The sequence below is a fragment of the Guyanagaster necrorhizus genome, assembly GCF_019112545.1.
Source record: "Guyanagaster necrorhizus MCA 3950 unplaced genomic scaffold BT62scaffold_55, whole genome shotgun sequence".
NCBI classification, from domain to species: Eukaryota; Fungi; Basidiomycota; class Agaricomycetes; order Agaricales; family Physalacriaceae; genus Guyanagaster; species Guyanagaster necrorhizus.
The window spans coordinates 191,932-217,641 of record NW_025064934.1 but is presented as its reverse complement, the minus strand read 5'-3'; the positions used below and the strand labels follow the sequence as shown (position 1 = coordinate 217,641).

At 39.7% G+C, this 25,710-nt stretch overlaps 2 protein-coding genes across 2 annotated transcripts; both read left to right on the top strand.

Moving 5' to 3' along the window:
- Positions 1-1,578: 1,578 nt before the first annotated feature.
- Positions 1,579-1,731, top strand: BT62DRAFT_911411 (uncharacterized protein; the record flags this gene model as incomplete). Its single annotated transcript, XM_043183834.1, has 1 exon — positions 1,579-1,731. One exon carries the CDS (start codon positions 1,579-1,581, stop codon positions 1,729-1,731), a length of 153 nt encoding a protein of 50 aa, XP_043033589.1.
- A 1,990-nt stretch (positions 1,732-3,721) lies between these two features.
- On the top strand, positions 3,722-5,391 carry BT62DRAFT_983244 (uncharacterized protein; the record flags this gene model as incomplete). The annotated part of the gene is made up of 8 exons (XM_043189760.1): positions 3,722-3,815; positions 4,227-4,426; positions 4,502-4,515; positions 4,549-4,585; positions 4,607-4,711; positions 4,760-4,881; positions 5,164-5,165; positions 5,198-5,391. 8 exons carry the CDS (start codon positions 3,722-3,724, stop codon positions 5,389-5,391), a joined length of 768 nt encoding a protein of 255 aa, XP_043033588.1.
- Positions 5,392-25,710: the final 20,319 nt, after the last annotated feature.

The following is a 25,710-nucleotide window of genomic DNA, read 5'->3' as shown; positions in this document are numbered from 1 at the left end:
TTCAATGGCAGCAGTTCACCACCAGTGGTGCTTGTTGCTGTCATCATTTCAGTAGGGGTCACTATTGACTCCTGTTCTGTGGTCAGTACTTCTGCTTTGTGCTGACATTGATCTTTAGGACCTATGGCCCCTGGAACCCACAGTTTCTTGAGCCATCCATGGGGCATCCAAGGAGTCTCTAGCATGGTGCCCAATGCTGGTGCTAGAGACAGAGCTTGTTGTCCTTGTTGCTGGGATGCCTTGCTTGGAGGATGAGATGGGGGTGTCGGATCAGAGTCATTGAAACCCTGTAGCCCAAGGGTTTCCAGAGTCTCAGACAACTGCAGATGGGAGTCATAGAGGGTATGTGTGCTGCTGATGCTGCTCCTCTTCTTCCCTAGGACATTCCTGAGTCGAGCTCTCAGAGACATTTTCAGGATCTGTTTCTTCTGTGGGTCAGAAAGACTGTCAGGCAGAGGCAGGGATATCATGGAGGGGGAGGTCTGGTGTAACATTGTGGAGAATGGTTCAGATGCATTGGAATTCATAATAGTGCCTGATTGTCCAAGCTATGATCAATTGGCATCCATGGCACAGCTGTATGATCACCAATAAACCGATCAAAATTCCTATGATAGAAGCCAAGAGTTTAAAGAACTTGTGAGTAAAGTTTGGATCGGAAGGGTTAAGAGCAGGGGGCATTTGGTTCCTCAGCACAATTGGGCTTAAGGAAGGGAATAATAAGTGTTAAGCTAATTGTTAAGCCCAAATTCCACATGACTATCAACATGTGATAAACAGTTCAGAACCTCACACTTCGGGTTAGACTGACTGAGTTCATTGATGTGTTAATAGAGTTGTATTGTCAAGGCATCAGCAAAAGCTTGAGCTCGAGAGTAGATGGTGAAGAATAAACTTTAGCTTAACACTGGAGCTACTACAGCAAAAATAGTGCTACTTAAATACTGTTCTGTTATCTGGCTATTAATAACTGTTCACAAAAGATATTGTCTGTCATAGAGCTGTTACCCCTGCTGTTGCCAGGCTCTCCACAAAAGCTGTTGTCTTGCTGTTGTGCTGTTGCTGCTGCAATTGGGAAATAAAAGGAGCATTGTCTCTCCCTTCACAGCACACAGTAGCATGATAAGATGATGACTGATTGGGTTGCTGAGCTAAGCATTCCCATGGTTCTAAGCACTGGCCTAAGTGCCTTGACTAAGCAAAGATAGGAGTCATTTTCAAAGAAAAAGAAAATAGAAAATGGAAAAAATTGTAACAATATAGGTAGCTAAAATTTTTTCAATGTTGAAGGAACTTGCTATAAACTCCAACTATAGTTGTGTAATACAACTTTTCTATACTTGTTTACAACCCTTATCTCAATCCCAAACCTCAACAGCTGTGACACACTGAGCCATGTCTTCTCAATAAAAACTGAGCAGGAGGTAGTAATGAACAAGGTTAAATCCATTTTTGTCCATTGTATTGTAGTTGACATTTCAGTAGCTTTACTTGAAGTGGTTATCATACTGAGAAAAATATAAATACACTGTCTTTCTGCAGTCTTTCTCAACCATCTCACTTTTCTCTCTCTAAGTCATGGCTGCATTACATGGTTTTACCAAGTATCAGTCACCAAGTCCTTCTGCAAAATTCTCAGACAGTTTCTTTGACAAATTGACATTTTCAAGTATTGTGGACCTTGACTACCCCAGCATTGCACCAAGATATTCATTGTCAAACTTTGTCTAAGATACAGACATCTCATCTACTGCATCTGGTATGCTAATTCTATCCAACAACATAATTCCCAATGGTGCAGATCTAGCCACTATCATTTAACACTTTCCAACTGCCTATGAACAAGGATATTGTTTTGTGAATATCACTATTCATCTGAATAACAAAAATTAAACACAGAATTTCATTTCTCTAAAGTATGCTCCATGTTGTGAGTTTGATAAGTTAATCTAATAATTTATAGTTATGTCTGTGTGTCATTATCAACAATCATCATAAGAGTGTTTCTTTAGCAAAATGTCTCATCAATTCAATTATTACCAATCAGCTTCTGCCTGCACATGACCATATCTTATTCCTCTAGTCAAGACCTTTTTTGTTTGTTCAGGGCTTTTATTCTGCTTATGTATGGCTATAGAAACTTGGGCATTTACTAAGAGAGAAGTGGGTCAAGAAAAATGTCCTGAATCTTGCATCTGAGTTTCTGTATTTCCAAGTAGCCCTTCTAAGCAAGGATCCAACTTGTCTGTTTTTTCTCACATCTTTTTTTGCAGATGCACAGTGGTGCTATTCACAAAACCCACACTTCTTTTCCCCTGAAATTCTTGCATTTTAACACAGATTGGCTTTCATAAGAGTCAAATTGTATGGATTTATTGTCTGGAACAACAATCACTTTGTTGGTTACTTTTTCAGTCATCTTGGGCTTTTTGAACATGGAAATACACTTCACTATCCACTGGCATATGACATTTAAGATGTTTTTAACTGGATAATTGATGGTGTTGAACCTCATGTTGATATTGTCACATAGAGTGTACTACTGCAGGATCCTAGTGGTGGCTATGGTAGCTGTGGTATCTTGGCCTATAATTTTATGAAGATACATGCTCAGTCTGATATTCCTTAATAGGATCCATTATTCTCTGGCAATTTTCAAGAGATCTTACTATGAGACTTATTAGTATATCATAACATATCTCAAAATCAAAATTTCATGAGTATGGCTATATTTATTTTCAACATGTATCTGACTATTTGTGCTACACCAGTCCTTCTTTGATTGCATTGAATCTTGTGATAATAAATGTGAAGATCTTGCTCTCAGCTATTCGATTAGTTTGACCAGCTATAATGAGTATAATATCTATAGACTACTAGTATGTTAGATTCATTCACTATTATTACTATAGTGACCAATCAATCATAGGAAACTCATCCTATATTCAAATTCTTGGATTGAAATCTTTCCAGTCTACATCTGACACTGCTACTGACCATATTAGATCTTTAGCCACAAGGAAGCTTTGATTCTCTATGTTATTCTCCTCTTGGTGCAGCCTTTGAAATAAAGCAAGAAGCTAGTCTCTCAATGCCATGTTTGCAATTGCCATCTGTAATTCTTTTGTTGTCACACTTGCCAAGACCATCTAAAGTCAAATCAAAATAGGAGATCAAATATTCTCCATCATTGGTCCTTTTATCACCACCACCTTCTACAAAGCAGGTCAGAATCAAGAAACAGTCACCATACATTCAGTTCCTACCATCTCCACCTCCCAAACAACATAAAGGCACTATTATAGTCAAAAAGCAGTCATCATCTATTCAACTTGTATCTTCACCTCATAAAAGTGTGTAAAACAGTATTAAAAGCAGTTGCCATCTATTCAGCTTTTGTCTCCACCAGCATGTGTCAATGTGGTATCTGCACAAGCAGTTCTATGTTGGAGCATAATGTATAACACACTGGAGGAGGCAATCAAGACTGTTATATACCAAGAGAGCTTGTTGAGTCATAAATGGAAGCATTCTCATATTCACTGAGATGGAAATGGGATGATTTGAAGGAAAACCATATGCTGCAACCAGTATGAAAAGCATAAATCAGTTCATTGTCTGAATATTGATCCTGGGGATCACTGAGAGGGAAGATCAATCAAAACAGACTGCCATGCTCATGTAAACATTGTCTGTGATATTTCTGGAATATCTATCACAAATGAAGATTCAATGGCATATCAAAACAATCAATCTGGAGCATAATCATGGTCCTCTTGTAGCTCCTGGATCTATCCTCCAGCTGCTGCTAACAAGTAAAGATAAAGATGAAGTTTGAAATCTTGTTAAAGCAAATTTAACATCAGCACAGATTTGTTCTGTCTTAAACAATCAGATTGACACTCATCCTTTGGGGCATCACCAGGTCAGAAATCTTGTTGCTGGCATCAAGCACTCTGCTTGCCAGAAAATTGACAGTATGGGTGGTGATATTTCAGCAATCCTCCAATCTCTACAGGAGAGAAAGTCTCCTGCCCAGGTCCATCTTGCACATTCTTATGATAATATTCTGATCAATGATAATAGCTATAACTATATTAATTGTGGTTACCTTCTCAATATTGGTGTTGAGCTTGATGGGTTTCATAAAGCTCATAACCTCTTCTATTATGTTCAAGAGAGAGAAGATGCTGCAATTTTTTGCTGGGTTTTACAGAACTTCTTAGCTATCATTGATTCTCCTCCTGAAATCTTTATCAGTGATCGAGATAGAGCACTGATATCTGCCATTGCTAAAGTTCTTCCATTAATACTCCATGTTTATTGTCTTCACCATCTGAAAGGAAATATTGTGCAAAAGTTATGGCCAATCCTAGGAGGTGACTGGAAAAACTTTCAGACCAACTTTTGGAAGGTTTACAGAGCAGTATCACCTCAGGAATTCAAGTGACTATGGAGAATTCTTGTTGCACAATATCCACTAGTTAATTCATACCTGGAGGATGAAATATATATGTCTTGAAAGCATTGAACCTTAGCATGGGTGAGCACTGTGTTCACTTGTGGTGTCTATACAAATGGACATGTTGAGATTGAGAACTAATAGATCAAACCACTTGAAAGTCTGAGAACTTCTCTGAAGCAGCTCTTTAACACTCTTTGTAAGCACACTGAAGCTCAATCAGAGCAAAATAACACTCATGTTCATGAGGTAAGCCACTTCTCATGCTGCTTATAGCCTATGCTGAAGCCTGAACAGTTATCTCAATATCAAAAGGATAAGCCAATTGAAAGTATCTTTCTGAAACCTCTTCAAATATTACATGAGCATATAGTTCCATATGCCCTGCATATGTGCTTTAAGCAGATGGAGCTCAGCATGTTATATAAGACCAAAGTTCTTCAAAAACTAGAAGGAATTAAAAATTGAGTGTGTACTCCTGTTATCAGTGCCACTATTGTTCTGATACTTATGGCCTTACCATGGTAGACCAAATATGCAGTCTGCATTGAGAGTGAGATAGAATATAATTGGGAAAACAATGAGGAGAAAGTGAGAACTGCTCAATTATTTTATGATCGATATAAGTATTAACTTGGCCATGCTGTTAGCAAATGATCTCAACATTTGGAACTGATCATGCTCTGATTTTGACATGCTAGCAGTTAAATCTTATCTTATAATATGGATTGACAGTTATACATCTTCTCCATATCCAACATCTTGGCAGAACAGATGCTACACACTATCTTGCTGTTTTATCTGATGGAAAACATATATGCAACTGCTATATGCTCCTCAATCTTGGTATACCCTGCTGGCATTTCTTTCAGGCCTTGGCAACTTGCATCTGGGGATTGTATTTTAGTATTGGGCTCATTTGTGCATAGTATACTCTTTTCTCATCTAATTCTGAATCATATCAATTTTCTCACTCAGATGATATATAAATCAAGGACTAGACTCCTCCATCATTCTATCAATCATATTAGACCAAATCTGACATGATCCTCTTGCCTCAATGCCACCAGCAGCATGGTTAAATCCTTTGCATGCACTTCACCTGAAAATATCAGCACCTATTCAGTGTAGTAATGATATAGTGCCTGCTCACACTGTGTTTCATGAATCACATGCTGCTATTAAGCCTCTTTTGCAGGGTATTCAAACTCAGAAACAGCTTGATGATCTATTGAAAAAACTGCATGATATCAGGTACCTAGGTTCTAACTGCTCATCTTACATTAGGATTCACTCACTGTCTATCTAAGTGGCAAGATATCCAGCAATCAAGACAGAACAGACTATAAGATCCATCAGCTCTGAATCCAGTTGGTCATCTATATACTCAGCAGCTCACAGGCACTCTGAAAGGTCATCCTCATAGAGGTGGAGGTGCCTCATATCAAGATCCATATACAGTAGCTTCTGAGAATGCAGTGGTATCTGGATGCCAGTGTGGCTATTGCTGGATTCAAGGCCATACTCATCTTAACTGCCCTAGTTTGCAAAACTTGAATTCTTGGTAGATAATGTATCAATATAGTAATCCTGTCAGACAAATTCTATGATCTCATTATTTCATCATACATGCTAACATTCCAGGAAAGCTGCTGTACCAGTGCTTCTTGCTGGAGAGAAGTGGGGCCTAGCTGTAAGATAATACCAGAGGAGGTCATACTGCACATGAGGTTCCAGCACTTGACACTGAATGCACTAATACAAGTACAGAAAGATCCACTAAAAATAAGGAGCATATGATCAAAATATAATTAAAGCTTTGCATGTGACTTCATGTCATATTGATCAATAATGCATAGGTATTGATGGACTGTAGGACATGTTCTAGAACAGAGCATTATGCACAATGAGATAAACCCAAATATCAGAAGTATTGGTCAGGAAATGAGAAGATTTGGTGGAAGTAATAACCACAGAAATGATCTCAGGAGTCTGAAATGACTCCTGTGCATGGATTAATTACTCCAGAGAGATAAAAAAGTGAAGAGACCAGTGGCTAGGCTATTAACAGAGCTAACCAGTGTCAGGTTGCATAGAAACTAAAGGTGCAGTCCTGATCCAGAGCAGAATATGCATGTCAGATAGCAATATGTGCACAAATGACATGTAAGAGACTCCAGAACAGAGTTCTGTGCATTGAAACTACTATATTTGATGTCTCTTAGTAAGTACAGTAGTAGCCTATTTAAATACTGCATTGTAAGAAGTAGTAGACAAGTTTGCAACCCCCCACAGTTGCAGTGTATTGGGCATAAAGACCTTACACTCCAGCTCTGAGTTTGTGTTTGTAACTTTAGATGAGAGAATAGACCCATTATTGAGATCATTCAGAGAGAATTGAGAACTGTGTGAAGCATTGAAGCTCCTATGGGACTCTAGTTTGATTTAACCAGAGGTTTTGGATTGTGCTCTGGCCTGAGAATAAGAGAACAGTGTCTAAAGAGCACTATCTTGAGTTTTTCAGATACTTGTGATATAATGCACTATATGTTGTAGAGGTTCAAACCCTTTGGATCTGTGAATGGGGTTTTACTGTGTTTTTGTGTCTCTAGATTGTATAGATTTGAATCCTATGAGTCTACAATCAGTTTGAAAACTTGTGTGCAGAGGTTTGAACTCTTTGGCACTTATGGATGTGTTTTGAAGGTGTTTCTGCTTAGAGCATAAAGCTTTGAGTCCTGTATTGTGTATATTAGGGATTTTGAGCTGATTTGAGCAGTGCTTGAGACTTTTGAGAGTTTTGTGGGAGTGTTTTGATGTATTGTATTAAGCTACAGTACTCTTGCCTTGAGGTCCAGCAACATTTGTTGCTATCTCTTGTTTTTGATAAAATAAAAAGCTTTGAGACTTAAAGAGATCTAGGATTGTTAAACACATGCTATTGCTATTCATGTGCAGTAAATCATTGAAGAGACAATTGTACTTGCTATAAAATTACTCTTATCACATTACAACCCCCCAATGAACTAAGAAGTATTGTATGTGTGTTAGTGTGGGTGTGATCAGTGAAGAGCACTCTGCTGTATCAGTTTTCACATTATGCATATGCAAAACCTCTTCAATGATCTTGAGCTACATCAGATTGACATCAAGAAGGCATATTTGAATGGGCAACTCACAGAAAGTGAAGTCATCTACATGTGACAATCTTCTGGCTATTTGAATCTCCAGTATTCTTATAAAGTCAGTTGTCTTCTTAAAGGCTTATACAGATTAAAAAAAGCTGGCTGACATTGGTATCAAGTCTTGGTTGACATACTAGTTAAAGATTAGGCTTTACTCAATGTGATGTTAACCAGGCTGTCTTCTTTTGTCAAGCAAAAGGAAAATTTGTATTCATTGTCATTATTCATCTTGATGATTATATCCTAGCAGCCTCCTTGCTTCAGCTTATCATAAAGTTCAAGTCTCAAATTTAAAAATATGTACAAATTACAAACCTTGATGAAATTTGTTGGATTTTAGGGTTTGAGATTCAATGTGATAGAAAACATCATTCTATTCATCTCTCATGACAAGTCTATATCAAAGCTATCATTCACTGGTATCATTTTGAAGACTTGAAGCTGTTATCCATCCCTATAGACATTCAAGTCCAGCTCTCTTCATTTCAATCTCCTTGTATGCCAGACCAGCATGCTAAAATGCATGGTATTCCATATGCTGAAGCCATTAGTTCATTGATGTATGCAGCTGTCAGTACTCATTCTGATATTGCATTCACTGTTGCTGCCTTGTCTCATTACATGGCAAATCCTGGACCAGTTCATTGAAAAGCTGTGAAATGAGTGTTTCACTATCTAAAAGGGACTTCAGACCTATGGCTAACATATGGTGGTCAAAATATATCACTTTTAGGCTATACAGATGCAGATAGAAGTAGAGCAGAAGATTGACATGCTATATCAGGATATGCCTTCCTAATAGATGAAGGAGCCATATCCTGGAGTTTAAAGAGACAAGAAATTATCTCTTTGTCCACCACCAAGAGTGAATACATGGCACTCATATATGCATCAAAAGAAGCCCTATGGCTATACTCACTTATTTGACAGTTATTTTCAGATCTAACTCATATTGTCTCATTATTGTCCAACAACCAATTGGCTATTTTGCTCATCAAAGATCAGAAATACCATCTTTGCACCAAGCATATTGATATTCATTTTTATTTCATATGCTGAGTGATTGAGAGAGGCAAAATCTATTTAATCTACTGTCCAACATCAGATATGGTGGCTGATATTCTTACTAAACTCTTACCTTCTCCAAAGGTAAAGCATTTTGCAGCTGAACTTGGTTTATGATGCTATGTTTAAAGAGGAGTACTGAAATGCTGAGTGATCCATGGACAAACATGTCACTGTAATGCTTGTGACATCTAATTATAGCCTTTTCATTGCATGATCTTCCTTGTATTTGTATCTGTGCTTCTTGTCTCAGCAGCTGTTTATGTACAAATAGCTGTTGGTTGCTCTTCTCATTTGTTAACTGTAACAGCTGAGCTTACTTCAACTTTATCTAGTTATCCTCATACTGAAATTCTTCCATACTACTCTCTGTTTGATAAAGTGTGAATCACTAAATAACTTGAAAGAATCTAATCCTCCTGTTCTTTTAGCTATCAGCATTTGGACTCCATCTTTCTCTATGTTGTTGTCTATATCTCCACTTGCATGCAATGTAAATACAAATGTTGAAACACCAGTGACTGGATCTATGGTGATTGTTGACTGCACCAGGTTGGCAGGAGAAGGTGGTAAAGGTGCATCACATTTTCCTTTCCACCATGGTGGATACTGGTCTTGTTTCTCTTCTCCAATCTTTCAGTACTTTTTTTGTGTTTGTCCAACTCCTTTGCAATAGAGATCTATACTGTACCTGTATATGAGTATGACTGTCAACTATATAGATTGCATGCAGATATAGATATCCTGTATCTGCAACTGTACAGAAGAAATCTAGGAGCTTTATGATATGGTAATAATACTGCTTGTATTACAGGTATATGACCATACCTTTGTTCTGTACTTAAATATGTACCTAAAACTATGGCACAAATTTTACCTCATTCTTATTGTTAGCTAAAAGTTTCTTGACAGCATTGTAAGCAAGTCAAAGCTTGTGTTTGACTAACATCAGAACACAAATGGTGTCTGGCTTTAACCATGCTTGTCACAGAAAAATAGTGTCTCTACTTCCAGAAAACACATGCTCTACTGCTACTGCAGAGCCTGAGATTGAGCATAATGTCAGCACACATATTGCATCATCTAATATACAATCATATCTGAGATTGATAATAAATCATAGACAAGACAATACAGTTATAGAAAGTTATAATGGCAAATATACTACCAATTCACCAGGTTAGTGTTATGGAAATTCTCCTTTGAGAGAGAAAAATATCATTTAAGCTTATCAACAGTGACTGCAGAATCATCATCATCATATTAAGATATGAAGTCCACCTTTTGAAATTCATCAAGAAATATAGATTCCAATAGTCCAGCTGCTGGAAGTGATGGAGTATCACAAAGATTAGATATAGTGGAAGGATAGTAGTGGTTGAAGTAGTCTTATAAAAACTATTTTGAACTTTCAAGATGAGTATCAAGATCAGCATCATTTTTATAGTCTCATCTTAACTCTTTAGTGTATGATATTCATGGATCAAGAACTATAGAATGGTTGGTCCCCTCACTTCATATAGTAATCAATCACTTACAAGTAGCTCATGTATAGAATGGTGATTCATCATATTTGTAGTAGTAGTCACCAAGTTTGTGATATGCATCTAACAGGCCTGTTTTTAACTCAAGAGACATGGTTGAAAAAAGAGTAGCTATAATTGTCTTCACATTGTTGGAAATCCAGAATGTTGTTCTGGGTAGACTCCAGACTGGTAAGGCCAGATAGAATGAACTTGTCATTCTACAGCTTCTACAGAGCTTGTATTTATACTCTCCAGGCTTATATCTAGAATTTATTACAACTTTCTCTTTCTCTCAAGCTTACTTATCAACTCTTAGTATGATGCTGGATTGCCCTTTCTAGAACTTTCCAGCAAAATCCCAACACACATCATCTTGGAGACCCTGAAAAACAGTATGAGTTGTTGAAAGCATTAGGTTAGTCATTGTTGACATCTATATTGTTGCTGAATGGAATGCTTTTAACCATTTTATGAACATAGAGATTGCCTTCCAGACATCACTTGAAAGCTCAAGAGAGTGTAGTTCTTGATTGATGGCAACAAATTGGTCAACTGCAGCATGGTATTTGAGAGCATAGCTTGAATAGTAGCTCAGTATGATTGAATATAGTATTAGAAGAGAATGGATATTCACAAAGCATTTGATGAGTAGAGAATATTAGAATCTGTGAGAGAGTTTGAGCAATCTGGCAATCTGGCATGCTGAGTAAGAAAAGAATCTGAAGGAAATAGAAGGAATTAGATAGAAACTGCTAGAAAAGGAGTAGTCTAGTATAAATATAAGAAGTTGATAGGAAAACTCCTCAAGAGTTTGTAATCTAAAGACTAAAGGTTTTACAAGCATGTACTCTGGATACAGTCCAAATCTCAACAGAGGACCACTGTGTTCTTACATCAAGAATGAGCATATATGCTCCAGGACTCACTGAACCTATGGCAGCAGCAGCTGCACCTACTATTTGCTGATACCATGTTTGTTAATGCTGGAGACTTGACCATACAGCTTGAACAATCTTTTGAAGCTGATTTGGGTTAGAACATAGTGTGTCCTGAAGTTGAAAAATTCTTTACCTTTGACACAATATTTTTCAGACTTGATAATTCCACTAAGGACTCAAAATCATCAGAAATCTCAGGTTCAGCTTTCTCATCTAGCAATGCAGCCTCATTTTCATGAGAAGAATCAAGTGGTGCATATATTGAGTTCTAGTAGAATGAAGAACAGCTATCTTTTGCTTTTTTGCTGTCATCTTTGGACATTGCCCCTATTCTCTCTAATAGCTATATAAATATATTTTAGAATTATAAGTAGTTCATGTTATATTTGAATGTACCTTAATAACAGCAAGATGGACCATATGTGGCATGCAGTGGAGATATGAATTTCTGACTGAAAATGGGATCTCTTGTTCTCTGCACTTCCACTTGATGGCTTCCATCATAGTATCATTATGTTATAATTTTTTCTATTTCTTTCTTCAATTAACCCCTATTTATGCTTAGTCAGAGCACTTAGGCCAGTGCTTAGAACCAAGGGACAGGCTTAGTCATCACAACAGGCTAATCTGTCATTGTCCTCTAATATAGCAACAGACTCTCAACAATACACAATGGCTTTTTGTAGATAGTAGCAATGCTCAAGGACAATGAGCATAAAAACCAGAACAGATACAACAGGCAGTAGTATATTTATCTCAACTAACAAATAGTATATAAGTAGGTTAGCTCTTGCTGGTATAACCTCAGCTTCAAGCTAAAGTTTATTCTTACACCATTCTATCTTGAGCCTCTTGTAACAGCCTTGATACACAACATCATACAAATACATACAAGTGGACTTGGGCATGACTGTATGAAGGTGATACAGCATCCATTTATCATGTGTTTAGGTCACATATAGCTTGGGCTTAATAATTAGCTTGAAGCTTACACTTCTCTTTTTTTATGCATAATAGCATGAAGGAAACTGAATGTCACTATTGAACACCTCCTCTCCAGATTCTCTCACAGATAACTTCTTTAAGCTACTAGCAGCTATCATTGGCACACTTTTAGGCTTACTCATAATCATCCAACTTTGTTGAGGAAGACAATTAGTAACTGCTTGGATAGTCAGACACTATCAGGTCTTTTAACATATACAGCAAATTTTATGAAACATAACCTCTGATCTACCTTTTTATGATATTCCTGCCTCTGTAAGAATCTTCTTCCAGCCTCTGCCCAGAACTGTACCCAAAGTCAGGCCTAGCAGCCTGCATCTGCAGAGTGCTGAGGAAGAAGAGAGACACCAATACCCTCCTTGACTCCAATGAACTAATAGCAGAAACAGCAACTGTCAGCTCACAGGCTTTAAGAATCCATAGATCCCACTGGAGTTCTCTCCAGTCTCAGACTATAAGGACAAAGATCTCTCCAGTGACTTCTTTGAGGCAGCACTGTCCCCCAATCCTTCCACTGCCTCTCCTGAGCATGGCATTGGAAACCATGCTAGAGACTCTCTTAATGCCCCTAGGATGGCTATAACTCTCCAGAACCCATCCTCCAACTCTGGACATGACTCTCTATGCAACATCCTGAAACAGTCCAGTTCTCCAGACTCTCAGTCCTCTCTCCTCAACCCCAAGTGACTTATACATCTGAGATATCAATGTTCTCATCTGATGAGACATCAATAATATGCAGACTACATGTCCAGCCCTATAATTTGCAAATTCTGTATAACACACTAGAATATGCTAGTAACTGAGGATCATTAGCCAATAGAGGACTATGGCTGAGGCTCCAAACTGATAGTCATGCTAGTCACTAATACTAAGTCCAAAAGGGACTTTGTAAAAATAATATGGCCTAAGGATAAAAATTCTAAGTCAGATTTGAACTTAGAAAAGTTCAGCACCACACCTTGGAAAATACTAAGTCCAAGTTGGACTTAGAAATGGTACCTCAAATGGGGCTAACTCTACATGCCACTAAGATAAGTATATTCTAAGACAGCTAGGGGCATAATACCATAGCCAGTTGTGGAGTATTGAGTAAAGATAGCATCATCCAGGAGCAGTAAGAAGAGAGACCCAATGATCTATGGCTAGCACTGTGAGTTTTGACTCAAATGCCTAAGTCTGAGTTTCCTAGATATCAGGTGACCTAAGGGACTTAGAATTGAGAGGAATAGAGTGGATAGGATCAGTTGACCAGGCCTGACCAGGCCTGATTGATCGAGCTACTAAGAATAACTCAGAGGATTAAAACTCTGAGTAGACAGAAAGGAGTTAGGTACCCACAGGCACTGTAGGCTTAAAATAAAGCTGTGCAGTCGCCATGCGGGTCTGGGCAAGCCTAGGGGAGTCCAGGAGTGCTGCCATTCCAGAATAATGGCATGATTCCGCTTTAAACAGGAGAAATATTATTTTGAATGCTTTATTTATAGATTCTATACCTGTTGTTGGTGTATAAAAGAAGGGAATGAGGGGGAAATAGCAAGCAAGCGACCCACCCCCACATTCAGGCCTTCTATCCCACTGTAGCTAGTCCCTGGGACAATGGATTTTGAGTTCTGCTTCAACTTAGTGATTTATTTAAGTTGCTTTGTCACTTAGAGAGGATTGGATTGGAATAATAACTATATTTTGGGTTTTGGATTAATTTGGGTTTCAAACTATAAGGGTTTCAGCATCAGAATACAAGTTCTTCGGTTTTGAGGACTGCTAGCCAGCCAAGAGTGCAGCTAGTCAAGCCTAAGTGCTTGATAGACTTAGTATTTGGGTTTTGGAATATTCTAAGTTGATTTGGAGCACAATTGTATATTGGTTCTAAGTCCTAATTATACTTAAACATTGCTATAAACTACTCTCACAAGTATTGCATCTTTGAAAGCAAGATAGAGTTGAATAACTATCTTTATTGACTGTTTCTTTGATTTTACTTAAGACTGCAAGAGTGCTTCTATCATACTCAAAACAACCAACCTCAACTATATTTGGTGATTGTGTATTGAGTGGTTAGGTGTTGGTGTTTGAGAGTTCATTCCTCATTCACCTCTCTTAGTCACTTAGCCATTACCAAGCACATCATCATTGGCTCAAACAGTCCCCAGTTTGTTCAAAAGGCAGCCTTCCATTTGTTGTCTTCTTTGATTTGGACATTGTTATATCTCCAGCAGACATCCAACTTGGTATAGTATTTGGCCCCCTGAAGTTTGTCCATTAGTTCTGAGATCAATGAAAGGGGATAATGATTCTTGATCATCATCTCATTCAGCCTTCAGTAGTCCTGGATCAGCCAGAGTTTACTATCTTTCTTCTTGATAAAGAAGAATGGGAAGGCCATGGGTGACTTGGATGGTCAGATCCTTCTGCTGGACAGATTCTCATCTAGGAACTTGTCAAGCTTTTGCTGCTCATTGTTTCTGAGCAGATACATTTTACAATACAGATTGGCATTAGCATTGGAGACTAGCTCAATGGCATAGTCCCATGGCTTGGACTCCAGGAGTTCATCAAAACTTTCCTTTTTGAAGAGGTCTCTGTAGTCTCATGCCCACTCAGGTACCATTTCTTCAAATGTCTTCTCCTCCCTCCCCACTATTGCTTTTGCTGCTAGGTCATTGGCATGATGCACAGCCCTTGGGTGTAGGGCCCACTCAACATCCATGGTGAGAATTGTCTCACCATTCTCTATTTTTTCATCCCACCAGTCTTCAGAATCTTTGTCTGGCAACTCAAATGAAATTTTTCAGCATTTGGACTGTGTAAAAGTGATCTTTCTGATCTCCCAGTTGATTAGCAGGTTGTGGCAAATCAGCCAGTTGTAGCTGAGAAAAACTTCTTTTGTTCTGAGGTCTGTAATAGCTAGGTTGATTCATTCAGAATGATCTCTGATAGTGAGTCAGAGTTCGATGAATTCAGTTATTGAGCCAGCCTGATTCTTTATTCTGTCAGCATTATAGATGGGTATGGGGGCTGCAGTGGCTCTGGTCAGGAGACTGTGCTTGCTGATAAAAGCACAGATGATTGAGCTGCCTGTGCAGCTGCTGTTGACTAGTATGATTACTGCATGTGTAGATTGATTGGTAAGAGTTTCAATCTGAGCCTTTATCACTAGATCCCTTCTGGTGGCCTTGGTTCAGTGGATGTATCTCTGTGATCCTTTCAACTTGTTGAGCCATTCCAGAGCACAGCATCATTCTGCTCTCTTCATCTCCTTGATCATCTCATTAATAACCTCCTCAGCTCAGATTTTGTGTACTCAGTTTTTGAGTACTGCTTTTGCTGCTTCTTCTGTTCTGGCTTCCTTGATGGTTCTCCAAGTTCATTTGGTGTTGAATGGTTTGAGCCATTTAACAGGGGTCTCTCCTTCTGTTCAGCCTGTGAGCAGTTGAGCTTCTCTTTTCAGTGATTCTTTGGTATGCAAAATGGGAATTGATTCAGGTATACTTGAATGCATGCATAATTTAGGTATAGTGGTAGCTACAGAAGTACTATCAGTCTATTCAGCAGCTGTTGGTTGCACACTATGAGGTTTATTGGCTAACCCAGTGGAATTGCTCACTGGTCAGCCCCATCTTTTACTTCCTCAATTTTTGTTTTAGTGCCAAGTTCCTCTGCCTCTTTCTGCAGCTCAGTGATCTATGCTCATATATCTTCACAGGTCTATTTCTTGTTTAGGCAATTCTTTGACATGTGACTCTTTTGGCTGCAGTTGAAGCATATGCCTTTTTTCTTCAGTTGGTCAATATCTATGGGCTTTTCTGTCCCTGTATATATAGTTTCTGTGCCTGTCTTCTGTATGCCATAAGATGCACTAGCCATTGATGATCTTAATTTAGCAGTATTAGGCATGTTACTGGTCTTGGATCCTGAGGCCACAGACTGGTTCAGCTTTCAATAATCCTGCAAGGTGGTCTGCTCTGCCTTCTGCCATTGTCACTCTTTGTACATTTCAATGATCTGTTCTTTTCATTTGTTATAGCCTTTCAGAATAAATTTTCTGATGGCCAAGATCATGGTGATGTATGAGGGTGGGGATCCTCTCTTGAGGGTCTCAACCATCCTTTCATCATCTGCTACATCATTCTATATTCCTGCAAGTTTGGCAAGCCATTCCAGCTCATCAAAGTAATTGGTTGCTATCTTATCTCTCATTTCCCATTCCTTGATTTTTTGCTTGTGTGCTTTTTGAACTGCCAGATTAATGAACTTGTCATTTAACATTTGTTTGAATAGTGGCCATAAGAGATATTGCTCTCTTGTGATCAATCAGAAGTTTGAAGAGATCAGAATTCTGTTAGACTCAAGCATCATGTGAGCAGATATACATGATAAACAGAAGTCACCTTGCACTTTGAATGATTGTCTGAGTTCACTTGATGCATATTCTAATCAGTGTATCACAAGGCCTGAAAGGTCAGCTCAAGGGTAGAATGAGATGAATAAACTTTAGCTCAAAGCTGGGGATTACCAGCAAGAGTGAGCATCTTAAATACTATATATTGTATGCTAATAATATTGCTACATATTGTGTTTTTCTGAGGCTGTGGTGCTTATTATCTCTGGATATTGTTACTGTTCATAAAAGGGTCATTGTGCATTGTTGGACAACACTGTTGCATTGAAAGACAATGATAGACTTGGTTAGTTGTGATGACTAAGCTTTATTCTATGGTCTTAAGCACTTGTTCTAGGCACTCTGACTAAGCATAAATAGGGGTTAAAATGAGGGAAACAGAAGAAAATCATGACATTACTCTCTCCTTAAGACCATTGTCCTGATGGCTTAATTTAAGGATAATTCATAGTCATGTATGGCCTCATGTATGTCCATGAGTTTTTTGTTTACTCACTGATTGGATTTAGGCCTGTATCCCTTCCAGCTAACCAAATAGTCGATAGTGGTCATTGTTCTGCCCTCTTTCGCCTTGACTTTGTATAATTTATAGTTCAGAACCTGATTGACTTTATAGTGCTCTTCATTATTGATAAGGTCAGGTGATGGAGGAGGTGGTTTTTTTTGATTAGAAAATGCAGATGCAATGTAAGGCATTAGGAGGAATTCATTGAAGACATCATGTATCTTTCAGGTGATGGATAATTTCAGTTTATATGCAGATTCTCTGATTTTTTGAAGGATCAGGAAGGGGCTGGTATGCTTGTCACTGAGTTTCTTTTTTGGGTGTGAGAGGAGTAGATGCATTGTATCCAGCCAGACTTTGTCATTATCAGCATATGTTTGTGTGGGTTGTCAGTGCTTATTGTACTGCATTTTCATTGTGGCTGTAGCTTTATTAAGTGCTGCCTGTGTTTCAGTGTGGATCTTTGCCATTTTAGTGGCAAAGTCCAAGAAAGCAGGGGTTGAGCTGTGGTATCAGATGGTTTGGTTGACATTTGGGTGTCGACTATAGTTGACAAAGAATAGGGTTTTACCTATTGTGGAATGAATGTGGTTGTTATGCTGGAAGGCAGCAAGAGCCAGCCATTCAACCCAATCATCTTGTCAATAGTTGATGAATAAACAAAGATATTTTTCAATCTCCTGATTGGCCCTTTTGGTTTGTCTGTCTGTTTGGGGTGATATGCCATAGAGGCATTTTGTTTGATGTTCAGGAGTTGGTATAGGTCATCCAAGAATTTGGACATGAATTGCAGTCCCCAGTCAGAGATCACCACTTGGGGCATTCCATACTTGGTGTAGACTTCATCATGTAGGATTTTGGCCCATTCCTCTAAGGATAATTCCATAGAGCAGGTGATCAGAATGATTGCCTTTGAGAATCGATTCATGATGACAATAATGGTGTCATATCTATTACAGTCCAGCAACCTGGTGATCATATCAACAGAGATATGGATCCAGGGTGAGGTTGGGACTTCATTCAGATGTAATGGTGTCATGCAGAGTTATATGGATGACTTTCTCCTTTAGCAGACTTCACAGACCTGGACATATCAGGTGATATCATTCTCTATCTTTGGCTACCAGTACTCTCATAATATGAGTTTCTTGGTTTTAGCAACTCCCAGGTGTCTGGCAGTTGCATGGTTGTGACAGATGGCAATGATTTCTCCATGCAGAGTATGATCTCAGGGAATATAGATCTGTTCATGGTACCAGATCAGTCCTCCTTCTCTGGTCAGCTCCCACTCATAATTAAGGGATAGTGCTATCTGCTGGTCCCATTTGTAGCTATTCTGAGTTGCACTTTTGATTTGCTCATAGACCTCTTCCTCCATAAGTATTGTCATGGCCCAAAAATGCTTAGGCTGCAATAGTGTTACTCCCTCATTATCATCACCCCCCTGGTTATAGTCTGCTTGTCAGCTTAGAAGGTCCACCTTCTTATTTGCTATATCTGCCTTGTGGTGGAGAGTATACTGATGCTGGCTGAGCTCAGTGATCCATCTGGCTTGTTGATGGTTTAGTTTCTGTAGTTGGTGGAAGTATCAGAGATTCTGGTGGTCAGTCCAGATCTCAAATACTTCCATGGCCCTGATTAGGTAGTGTCACCATTCTTCCAGGGCAAGCATGATGGTGAGCAACTTCTTGTCATAAATTTCATAGTTTCATTCAGTGACTGTGAGAGCCTTGGATAGGAATGTGACAGGTTGCCATCTTCTATCTTGTTTCTGAGAGAGGACCACTCCTATAGCCCCTTCACTGGAGTTGGCCTTGACCCAGAATCTTCCTTCCTGAGTTGGGATGGCAAGAGTCACATTCTCAGCAAGTCATTGTTTGAGATTGTCAAACATGGCTTGTTGAGAGAGTCTCCAAGCCCATGAGGTATTGCCAGTTAACTGTGTCATTGGCCAAATGATTTTGCTATAATTCCAGATGAAGCATCAGTAGAAGTTTGTAAATCCAAGGAAGGATTGCAACTTCTTCTTCTTGACTGGCTCTGGCCACTCCATTATCCCAGCTACTTTGATGGGGTCCATTCAAATGCTCTCTTCACTGATGATGACTCTGAGGTATTCAGTTTCAAGTATCTCAAATTCACACTTCTCCACCTTGAGGAATAGTTTGTGCTTCCTCATGAGAGCAAGTACTTATTATACCAACTTTCTATGCTCCTCCATTGTTTTGGACATGATTAGAATGTCATCAAAGTAGATGGTGACTTTTCCAGTGGAGATGAGATCCTTGAAAATGTCATTCATCATCCATTGAAAAGTTGCCAGTGAATTGGTGAGCCCAAAGAATATAATAGTGAGTTCAAATAATCTACAGTTTATTTGAAAGGTGGCTTTCCATTTGTCTCCTTCCTTGATGCAAATGTTGTTGTACCTCCACCAGACATTGAGTTTGGTGTAGTACCTTGCACCTCAGAGTTTATCCATCAGTTCTGAGATTAGTGGAAGAGGGTATCAATTTTTGATGGTCATCTTGTTAAGTTTGCAATAACCTTAGACTGGTCAGAGCTTGCCATCTTTCTTTTTGACAAAGAAAAATAGTGACACCATTGGGGACTTTGATGGTTGGATTCATCTGCTGGACAAGTTTTCATCCAAGAACTTGTCGAGTTCTTGCTGTTCATGGTTGCTAAGGGGGTAGGTCTTGCAATCTAGATTAGCATTGGCATTCGGGATTAGTTTGATTGTGTGATTCCATGGCTTTGGTTCTGGCAACTCATCAAAACTCTCTTTTTTGAACAGGTCCTTGAAGTCACATACCCATGCAGGTACTATTTCTTCAAAGGTTTTCTTCTTTTTCTGTTCATTGGTCTTGGCAGCCAGATTGTTGGCATGGTGAATTGCCTGGATATGTATTTCATGTTGAAGGTCAATGGTAAGAATGGTTTCTCCATCTTCCATCTCCTCATTCTATCAATCCTCTAGATCTTCATCAGGCAATTCAAATAGAATTTTCTGACACTGACATCTCATGAATGTTATTCTTCTGGTTTTCCAGTTGATCAGCAGATTGTGGCATATTAACCAATTGTATCCAAAGAATATTTCCTTGGTTTTGAGATTGGTTACTGCCAGATCAATTTGCTCAGAGTGATCACTGATCATGAGCCTGAGCTTGACAAATTCAGTGATCAAGCTGGCTTGGTTTCTTGTTCTGTCCACATTATAAACCAGGATTGGAGCTGCCATAGTTTGGATTGGAAGTTGGTGCTTGTCAATGAAAGCTTGATTGATTGAACTCCCAGTATAACCACTGTCAATTAGAGCAGTTACAGCATAGGTTGATCAAGATGTGAGTGTCTCAATCTGAACTTTAGTGATCAGGTCTCACTCTGGGATTTTAGACTGTTGAATGAATTTCTGTGGGCCTTGGAGCTCATCAAGCCATTCCAGGGCTTGGCCCCATTTGGCTTTCTTTACTCCTTCTACCAGGTTGTTGGTTACTTCTTTGATTCAAGTTCAGTGGATCCAATCATTGAGTATGGCCTTTGCCATATCCTCAGTTTTAGCATCTTTGATGGCCTGCCATATCCATTCAGTGTCAAATGGCTTGAGTCATGTGATGGGACTCTCTGTCTCTGTTCAGCCTAGAGGCATTTGAGTTTTTTTAGATGATTCCTTAATGTGCAAGATGGATAACTGGGGTATATTTGAATGCTCAGATATGGTAGATATAGGAGTAACTACAGAAACTTTATTAGTCTGACTAGTGGCTATTGGTCACACACCATGAAAGTCCTTGGCTGATCCAGTGGAATCGCTCACTGATCAGCCCTATCTTTTACTTCCTCCATCTTTGTTTCTTTGCTGAGTTCTTCTTCCTCCTTTTGGAGTTCAGTAATTTGTGCTCTGATGTCTTCTCTCATGCATTTCTTCTTTGGGCAGTCTTTCACCATGTGGCTCTTTTGTCTACAGTTGAAACACTTGCCTTCTTTCTTCATGTGATCAATGTCTATTGGTTTACCCTTCTCTGTGTAAGTTGTTTCTATCCTAGTTTTCTATATGCCATATGCAGGAGCTATAGAGGGTCCTGATGATTTCCTGGCAGTTGTCCCTGATGATTTGTTTAGGGTTGATGGGGTTGACTTCTTCATAACATCTTGCAGCATTAAGCATTCCACTTTCTGCCTTTGTTGTTCTTTATACATCTCAATGATTCATTCCTTCCACTCATCATATCCCACTGGCATTAAGGCTTTAATCCCAATTGCCAAGATCATCATGACATATGAAGAAGAGACTCCTTGCTTGAGGGTCTCGACTATTCTTCCATCATTTGCAGTGTCATCTCTAATTCCAGTGAGCTTTGTGAGCCTTTCTAGCTCATCAAAGGAGTCCAAAGCAGCCTTATCTCTCATCCTGTACTTCTTGATTTTTTGTTTGTGGACTTTTTGTACAGCTGGATCAATAAATTTATCATGCAGCATTCATTTAAACACCAGCTACAAGAGGTACTGATAGTGTTTCTGAGTTGTCAATCAGAAGTTCAGAGAGATGAGAATCCACCATGTCTTCACCTTCTCTTTGAGATAAGAGGTGGTGAAGATCACTTTGTTCATGTTGGTCCTCAAATACTCTATATAGACTTTAAAATACTGTTTGCAGTCTATAAGAAATTGGTTGATGTCATCAGATGCTCCCTTGAAGAGGCAGGATTTTTGCAGGAGATCTGGGCGATATTGAAGGACTGCCATATCATTGGGTAACACACCCATCAGATTAGGCCAGTCAGAGAATAGAGGTTGCTGCCATTCCTGCAGTGGCCTGGGGAATGAATGGAGTGAATTATCATCTGCAACTGGGCTTCTCTGTGGTAGTTCCTCTTTTTGTACTATGACACCATCCCATATGATGAACCCTAATTGGGTTGCTTTGGAATCATCCTGTATTAGTTCTTTTTCCACTCTGCTCTCTGTTGCTTCATCTGGTAGGAGCTGTGTCCCTAAAATCTGGCTTCCTCAGCCTGTCTACAGGTTTTGGTATGAGGTCAGTGGATTACTCAGCTGTACTCAGAATTTTAATAGCTGAGTTGCCATGGAGCATGAAGAAGAGATGGAGTATGAAAATGTGCTTCAGATCAACAGGGCCATGTATACAGCATGTTTTGGGATAACCAGGAGTGACTAAGGCATTGGTCAGATGATTGGAGTTATCTGGTATGCCAGTAATCAGCTGACCTGATCTTCCAGATGCCATTGGTTATAGGTTCTTACAGCATAGTTGGTGGCCACATGCTGTAGAATTTCTGTTTTCTCATTAGTTTCTAAATGCAAATATAATTGTCCAAGTTGTGATGTCAACCAGTCTGCATCATGCTATAAGAAGTTCACCCCCTGTAGATAAAGCTTCTGATATTCCTGCATCTGAGCTTCCTGTATTGCTTTCTCCAGTTCCTCTTCATCAGTATCCTCCTGCAGTCTATATGCAAGTTCTCTGTCCATCCAAGGTGAATTACTGCTTTCAGTTTCCTCACCCTTCTCAAGCTCATCATCTCTCTCTTCCTTGAGAAGGAAAGTGGTGGGTGGGTCATAGAAACTCTCCTTGCCTTCATGTGGTCATGCTGTCATTGTTGATCTGCTGCTGTGGCTGGATACTGAGCCTAATAGTGGGGCCCAAAAAGTCTGAGGCATCAAGATAGGTGAAAGTGGGCTGACTTCCAATATTAGAGTCATACCAGTTTCCTCCTGTTGCTCTCACTGCTGCCACTCACTTATGATAGAGCTGGACATTTCTTCTGTACCCATCATTGAGAAGCTGTCTGACCACTCAGCTCCTAAGGAATCCTCAGAGGGTGTGGGCAGAGATATAGGCAGTCCCAGGTACTTGTAGTCCATAATGTCTGAGGATGAACTCATCATTGCTGAACATAGTGTTGGCACTGGGAGTTCTTTGAGGTGAGAGATACTGTGGGGTTGAGAGGCATCAGGAGAGTCCTGGAGTGTTGTCTCTGGGGGGGGTTCCATTGTTTCATTGTCTGGCCTCACTGGTGGTGAGGATTTTAGTGTCTGCCCAGGCTTCTAGAGCCTATGGGTCAGATCCTGAAGTGCTTAGCTCACAGAAGACCAGGGTGGAGAGGAACTGGTCAGCTCATACTGGTGTGAGAACTGATGTGACTTCTGGTCTGAGCCCATACCAATTGGATATGTCAGCCCAGGCAAGTCAGTCCCTCTCAACTTGCCTTTGCTGCTCTTGATTCTGCCAGTCATGTTCTATGGCCCTTTGAGCCTGTCCCTCAAGGATGAGATGCTCCTCAAGCTCACTTCAGAGCAGCTGGGAGAGGTTTCATTGCCTCTGCTCTTCCTGTCAAAGGGCATCATCATAGTTGAATGGGATGTTAAGGTCTCATGCAGAGAATAGATGGTGGATAATTTTGTTTTGGTTCTCTCAGATCTAGTGCTCATCATTGAGGCAGTCTGAGAGTGACTGCCCCATCCCACTGCTGGTTCTAACTGAGTGGTGACTGGCAGGGCTGTGAGACTGGCTTCAAGTTCCTTCTGGTCAGACCCTCACAGCCATCCAAGTGGGACTGAGAGAGTCTCAGGCACAGTCACCAATCTCATGGGTTTGAGAGATCCAAAAAAGGTCAGAGGAGGGAGACTGCTGAAAGAAGTCACCTAGAAGGTTCTCATTCTCATGGTCAGAGATGAGGGTTTGTTGCCAAGGGTTCCTGAACTCTGTGAGATGATTGTTGCTGTTTCTGTTGGATCAGAAGGAATATTGGTGTCCTTCTTCTCCTTGATCACTCTTCTGATATGAGCCACTAGGCCCAGCTTCAGGTAGAGGGCTGATCAGGGGCTGGTGGAATGTTCTTTGGGATTCAGGGATGTCATGTAGGGGTAGGTCAGGGGTTACATTGTGGAGTATTTGTCATATGTGCTGGAATTCATTATAATGGTTGATGGCCTAGGCAGTAATTGAGTGATGTCTCCTGCACAGCTGGATAATCACAAGTAAGCTTAAAAGCATTCCAATAATAGAGGATAGGAGTTCAAAGAACTCTCAATCAAAGTTCAGGTCTGATGGGATAACTGAGAGCATTCAGTTTTCTCTACACTACAGTGCATGAGAAAAGAGAGAAGAAAGCTTTAAGCTAATTGTTAGACTCAAGCATCATGTGAGCAGATACATGTGATAAACAGAAGTCACCTTGCACTTTGGGTGATCATCTGAGTTCACTTGATGTGTATTCTGATTAGTGTATCACAAGGCCTGAAAGGTCAGCTCAAAAGTAGAATGAGATGAATAAACTTTAGCTCAAAGCTGGGGATTATCAGTGAGAGCGAGCATCTTAAATACTATACATTGTATGCTAATAATATCACTACCTATTGTGTTTTCCTGAGGCTGTGGTGCCTATTATCCCTGGATGTCATTACCATTCATAAAAGGGTCATTGTGTATTGTTGGACAACACTGTTGCATTGAAAGACAATGATAGACTTGGCTAGTTGTGATGACTAAGCTTTGTCTCATGGTCTTAAGCACTTGTTCTAGGCACTCTGACTAAGCATAAATAGGAGTTAAAATGAGGGAAATAGAAGAAAATCATAACAAATCCATCATGTCTTCACTTTGTCTTCCAGATAAGAGGCAGCAAAGACAACTTGGTTTATGTCTGTCTCTAGATATGCAGTGTAGACTTTGAAGTATTGTTCACAGTCTATAAGGAATTAGTCGATGTCATTGGAGGCCCCCTTTGAAGGGTTGGAGCTTATAAAGTAGATCAGGTTGATATTAGAGGACAGCAGCATTCTCTAGTAGTGGTCTCATAGGGTTGAGCCATTCATTAAAGAGCAGGTGGCACTAGTCAGTGGGTGGCCCAGAGAATGAATGGAGAGATCCATCACCAGCTACAGGACTTCTCTGGGGCACAGCTTTCTTTCACACTATTACCCTGTCTCATATAGTGAATCCTAGTCAGATTGCTTCTGGATTGTCATAAATTAGCTCTTTTCTGATGCTACTTTCCATGGCCTTGTCTAGCAGTGGCTGTGCACCTAGAAGTTGGCTTTCCTTGCTGGTCTATAGGTTTTGAGGAATGATAGGCCAGAAAGCTGGTTGAGGCCTGGAACAAGAGAGCTGCATTGCTGATGATCAGACTGATGGTGTGGAGTATGACTGCCAGCTCTTCTGGCTTCATACTAAGGGTGCCATGTAGGCAGCTTGTTTTGAAGTGACAGATGGTGACTATGACATTGGTTGTATGTCAAACTTTGACTTGTATGGTGGCAGCTTATGGAGCTGATCTTCTAGATGCCTGTCATTGTAAGTTTGAACAGCATATTTGGTGGTGGCATATTGTAGAATATCCTATCATTCATCTGTGTCTGCATTAATATATAATAATCCTATCTGTGATGCCAACCATTCGGCATCATGCCATAAAAAAGTTACTTCTGTCTGATACAGATCATGGTACTCTTCAACCTGCAACCTCTGAATCTCCTCTTGCAGTGCTTCTTCATCAATATTTTTTCAGGCATATTTCATAAAATCCTTAAGCCTATATGGCTCTTTGCTGCTCTCTGTTTCCTCATCATTTCTGATCTTGTTGCTCTTGCTGTTCT